This window comes from Sinocyclocheilus grahami, unplaced genomic scaffold (assembly GCF_001515645.1).
Source record: "Sinocyclocheilus grahami isolate Dianchi unplaced genomic scaffold, SAMN03320097.WGS_v1.1 scaffold387.1, whole genome shotgun sequence".
In the NCBI taxonomy this organism is placed as follows: Eukaryota; Metazoa; Chordata; class Actinopteri; order Cypriniformes; family Cyprinidae; genus Sinocyclocheilus; species Sinocyclocheilus grahami.
The window spans coordinates 347,544-353,658 of NW_015505566.1; the positions used below are offsets into that span (position 1 = coordinate 347,544).

Consider the following 6,115-nt stretch of genomic DNA (forward strand, 5'->3'; position numbering starts at 1 on the left):
CAGAATTGTGAGATATAAACTCGCAATTACGAGTTAAAGTCCAATTTTGAGGGGGGAAAAAACACTGATATGTTCTCAGAATTGCGAGTTGATATCTCACAATCTCACAATTATAACTCGCAATTGTGAACTGATATCTCACAATTCTGCAGAAAAAAGTCAGAATTGCGAGATATAAACTTATAAACTTGAGAAAAAAAGTCAGAATTGTGAGTTTATATCTCGCAGTTCTGACTTTATTTCTCAGAATTGTGAGTTTATTTCTCACAATTATGACTTTTTAACTCACAATTGCGAGTTTATACCACGATGAAAAAAAGTCAGAATTGCGAGTTTGTATCACGCAATTCTGAGAAAAAAAGTCTGAATTGTGAGATAAAAAGTCACAATGACCTCATTTATTTTTTATTCAGTGGTGGAAACGGGCTTCTATAGTTTATGGTGCAGTCGCATTTGCATGACAAAATTCTGCGGGGCAAAATACTGTCTTCTCAATGGACTTTTCCCCATTTCCCCATCCGGATTTCCCATCGGCTTCTAGTTTAATGAATTTGGGCATGTGAATTTGTTGTGTTGATCAGTAAGAAGCAGCTTGTTTTGGCAGCGTCCGCTGTGTGGGCTGTGCTTCATACATTGCAACTCTAGGGTTAGAGGTTTGTTCAAACTTTGTTCGATAAGGACTTTAGCAAACACCGCGAGTAATGGAATATAGTCAGAATTCTGACATTTTTTCACAGAATTGTGAGATATAAACTCGCAATTGCGAATTATAAAGTCAGAATTGCGAGATATATTGTCAGAATTCGGACTTTTGTGAGATATATAGTCAGAATTCTGACTTTTTCACAGAATTTTGAGATATAAACTCGCAATTGCGAATTATAAAGTCAGAATTGCGAGATATATAGTCAGAATTCGGACTTTTGTGAGATATATAGTCAGAATTCTGATTTTTTTCACAGAATTTTGAGATATAAACTCGCAATTGCGAATTATAAAGTCAGAATTGCGATATATATAGTCAGAATTCTGACTTTTTTTCTCAGAATTGCGTGATATAAACTCATAATTGCAAGCTATAAAGTCAGAATTGTGAGATATAAACTCGCAATTACGAGTTAAAGTCCAATTTTGAGGGGGGAAAAAACACTGATATGTTCTCAGAATTGCGAGTTGATATCTCACAATTCTGACTTTATAACTCGCAATTGTGAACTGATATCTCACAATTCTGCAGAAAAAAGTCAGAATTGCGAGATATAAACTTGCAATTGCGAGAAAAAAAGTCAGAATTGTGAGTTTATATCTCGCAGTTCTGACTTTATTTCTCAGAATTGTGAGTTTATTTCTCACAATTATGACTTTTTAACTCACAATTGCGAGTTTATACCACGATGAAAAAAAGTCAGAATTGCGAGTTTGTATCACGCAATTCTGAGAAAAAAAGTCTGAATTGTGAGATAAAAAGTCACAATGACCTCATTTATTTTTTATTCAGTGGTGGAAACGGGCTTCTATAGTTTATGGTGCAGTCGCATTTGCATGACAAAATTCTGCGGGGCAAAATACTGTCTTCTCAATGGACTTTTCCCCATTTCCCCATCCGGATTTCCCATCGGCTTCTAGTTTAATGAATTTGGGCATGTGAATTTGTTGTGTTGATCAGTAAGAAGCAGCTTGTTTTGGCAGCGTCCGCTGTGTGGGCTGTGCTTCATACATTGCAACTCTAGGGTTAGAGGTTTGTTCAAACTTTGTTCGATAAGGACTTTAGCAAACACCGCGAGTAATGGAGCAAACAAAGATTGCAGATACTGAGGCAGAGTTTTGGATGTAAAACGTTCTACCCAAACAAACACATAACCTAACACACTTGTATCTAAGCTCCCTCTTCATCGGGTTTTGTGAGCACAGCTGGCATCCAAAGAGAGAGGCACACCAAGCAATGAATTGCTGGCATCGTGTTTGAATAAAAGCTCTACATTTATTCACTGAATATGTGTGTTTTCCCCTGCTTCAGTCCATCTAGACCTGTCATAGCAGTGCTTTGGACTCTGTTCTTTTGTGTCATTCACTTCTCTTTCAGCTTTGCCCCACATGCCCTGACATTTTCATGCCACTCTTGATGTCACTGTGGTCCTCATGCTTCGGTTTTGGCCTCTGCTTGTACTTTGTTGCTTCGACATTTCCAGTGCCGCTTTATGAGAGTAACCGTCGTTGAAGCTCCCAGTGTGATTTGATTAGATATGCTCTTCTCGTCCACCGACGGATGGGCGGAGAGCTGACTTACAGGCTTATGAGTTCTCTGAGTTCAGCCTCCATCGACGAGGCCTAAATAATTGGAGAAAGGGGATTATTTCAGGTCAGAATCCAGTCAGACTCATCCCTGCTGATTGCCTTGATCATAAAAAAGCATTTTTTGAGGGGGTCTTACGGTCTTAGAATTGGTTGTACTTTAGGACCCAGATTTTACTCTAGATGTGTGGTCGCCCAACACAGTACCTAAATTGCAGATTGTTCAAAATTTGACAAATTGTCAATAACTCACTGCATAAAACCCATTGTGGTCAGAAAAAACCATGTGCAAGGTACATGTCTCTTAGCTCGTGTGGTTTTGTTAATTGTTCAATTTCCACAAAAATATGAAGCACAACTGCTTTTAAAAATTATAATAAATAAGAAATGTTTCTTGAGCAGAAAATCAGCATTTTATACTGATTTCTGAAGGATCATGTGACACCAAAAACTGGAGGAATGATGCTGAAAATTCAGATTTGCATCACAGGAATAAATTGCTTTTAAAATATATTACTGTATTGAACTGTTATTTAAAATAGTAATAATATTTTACAATATTACTGTTTTACTGTATTTTTGATCATATAAATGCAGTCTTGGTGAGCAGAAGAGACCATTAAAAATTCTTACCAATCCCGAATTTTGAATGGTGTAATTATTGAATTGTTTGTTTGTTTATTTGGCTATTTTCATTTATTTGTTTGTTTGAATTTAGCATTGTTTTCCCCTGCTGACTGTGATCCTGTCAGAACATGGCTGCAAACCGTTGTCTTAGAGGGTCTGTGGTCTGAACTTGATTCAACCCTTCGTCACTACTAACACAATCCTAAGCGTAATTCATGCATACTGTATATGTGACCAGTGTTTCAATGTTCTAGGAAATGCATTGTTGAAAGGAAGAACTTGATAAAGACAGGTGGTTAAAATGATTAAATTCATTGGTAATATCTAAATATCTAAAGTTTTAAAATAAAAAAAAAATTATATTTTGAGAATACTGCCTTTCAGAGCTCAAAATGTTCTCCTAAAAGTCTTTCGGAAATTTCCATGAACCCTCTACTATCATCGGTATACAAAAATCCCCCTGGTTGTCAAGTTGACACCTTTCAACCAGTATGAGTTGTAGTACTTCATGCACATATTATTTTTAATGTGTGCTCTCTTTCTTTCTGAATTCTAGACTTTGACTGGAACTACTTCTGGTCTTGGAGTCGTTTTGTGGATTACCTGCAGTGTGTGCTGGCATTCACGGTGATGGCCGCCTATGTGACGTATCTGCTACTGGACTCAGTTCTGTTCGTAGAGAGCCTGGGTTTCCTGGCCGTATTCACAGAGGCCATGCTGGGAACTCCACAGCTCTACTGCAACTACCGGAACAAATCTACTGAAGGCATGAGGTTTGTATGCAAATGTTTTTGCTTCATCAAAGAATTCATCAAACATTCTTCAGTGGTATTAATATTTTAACTTAGAAGTTTATCTTCCTGAAGACCGCTTTTATGCTAAAGAGGTCACACCAAAACTCATACCATTGGTTAGACAAACTGATAGTGTTTCCCCAAACTCAAGCCATTGGTTGGACAAAGTGATTGGGTCACCCCAAAACTCATACCATTGGTTAGACAAACTGATAGTGTTTCCCCAAACTCAAGCCATTGGTTGGACAAAGTGATTGGGTCACCCCAAAACTCATACCATTGGTTAGACAAACTGATAGTGTTTCCCCAAACTCAAGCCATTGGTTGGACAAAGTGATAGGGTTGCCCCAAACTCATGCTGTTGGTTGGACAAATGATATTGTTTCCTCAAACTCACATCATGTTTTGGACAAAATGATTGGGTCACCCCAAACTTAAGCTATTGGTTGGACAAAGTGATAGGGTTGCCCCAAACTCACGCTGTTGGTTGGACAACTGATATTGTTGCCTCAAACTCGCACCATTTTTGGGACAAAATTATTGGATCACCCCAAACTCACGCTGTTGGTTGGACAACACAATTATATGAAAAATCTGTTGCAACTTATGTTTTATTGTGACTTTCAATCTAAGGCTCAGAGAGGGTTGAAATGGGAAAAAATTGTGACAAAAACCTTCATTAACCTTATTAGTGGACCTCAGGGGGAAGAAAAGTTACTTACTTAAAATAATTATCATATGACCACCTTGACATTTTTACTCCCACTCAGTCTTGCTCTGGTGAGTGAGTCCAGAATCCTCCACTGCTCCGCTTGAACAGAGGAACATGGGAAGTGATATGTGGCAGCTTAGTCACTCCTTGATGTCTGCTAGTCAGACTTCCTGCTCATCTGGTTTATGAAATACTGTTGCTAAGCTACAGGAATCAAATATAGATACCTTATATATATATACGTTAACTGGTTTAGTGGACTCTTTTATTTATTAATGTTTTATTTTGCTGTACATGTGATTGTATGACCACACATTAAACAAAGCACAAATTAAGTAATAAAACGGGACACAGTGGCAGAAACTGAACTCAAAATCAATGAATCAGACAAAAATAGTAATCAGGTAATGTTTCAGAGTGGCTGTTAGATTGTATAAGTAAGCTATAATCAACGGTTTGCCATGCATTAAAGGATTTTAAAGACACAGAGACGAAATAGTGTAGTTAGATTGCATTTATTTGAATTAATTATCGATCGTTTGATCGAGAGAGAGAAAGATGACAGCTGTGTGTGTGAATTACCTGCGTTTGTGCGTCTCTCTCTACAAACAATGAAGTTATGAGTTTAGTTACTTAAACAGAGATTTACTCCTCGTTGCTGAGGAATATAATGCAGTGATCCAGTATCTAAGCAATTTTATTAATAAAAGTCGCTGGTCAGCGTACTCCTGAATGTTTCTGTGTGCGCAGTGGGATCTCCGATCTCTCTCTCTCTGTCTTAGTGATGTGTGTGTGCGTTTGTGTGTCAATTAAAGCAGCGGCGCATTAATATAGAACAGTGATTAAACTGACTTGGAACTACCTGTGCATTAAAGGTCCCATATTGTACACCTTTCTGGATTTTTATTTTAGGTTTTGATGTCCTGTGAAGAATTTATATTTGCGGTATAAGTACCAAAAACCATCTCAATATATTTTTACAGCTCCTTCTTCAGGAGCTCTGCTGAGAACAGGTCGATTTTGGCCTGTCTAATTAATATTCATGAGCCTCTCGTCTGATTGGCCTGTTGTTTTCTGAGTGACGCACGGCCAGGCCAACCACAGGTGGCTAACTAGGGTCAGCGACGTCACAGCGCTAGCTGGAGGCAGCAAAACAAAGGGGAAACTGGAGGCGGCCCATTCAAACCAGTGCAGATTCGGCTACATAAGGAGCTTAAAATATCATCTTGTTGTGATGTTGGGTGCCAGAATCGAAAAAAAAAAACGACCACAGCTGTGGTTAAACGCGATAAAACGAGCAGACTGGACAGAAACGATCGTCAAAAATGCTTGCATTTGCAGCGCACACTTCTTATCAGAAAAGGTTCAATAAAGTATTGTCTTTTGTTGTTATGGGCGCGTCTACAGATTTCTTGCCATATATCTATGTTTCTTGCATCTCATGATTATGTCGTGTATGAAATAATGCATGTGTATAAAACAACAAACTGGCTATTTATATATAATCATTTGTAATTGTATATACATTGTTGTGATTAATTGTGGCTGGAACAATAATGTAGCTGTAAAAATAGTTGCCTGCTGAAATTGAAATGTATATACATCTTCATCATGACTAGATAGACACGGGGGGTTTGTCTTTACTACACGTTAGATGTGATCCACCTCATAGTAACAATCCTGTCAGATC

At 38.0% G+C, this 6,115-nt stretch overlaps 1 protein-coding gene across 2 annotated transcripts in view; it reads left to right on the top strand.

The window, feature by feature from the left end:
* slc66a2 (solute carrier family 66 member 2) overlaps nucleotides 1–6,115 on the top strand; it is a 53,053-nt gene that overhangs the window by 28,327 nt on the left and 18,611 nt on the right. For both annotated transcript variants that reach the window (XM_016231303.1, XM_016231304.1), the window contains one exon: nucleotides 3,476–3,692. In XM_016231303.1, coding sequence (XP_016086789.1) covers nucleotides 3,476–3,692 — 217 coding nt within the window. The remainder of the gene's footprint in view (nucleotides 1–3,475; nucleotides 3,693–6,115) is intronic.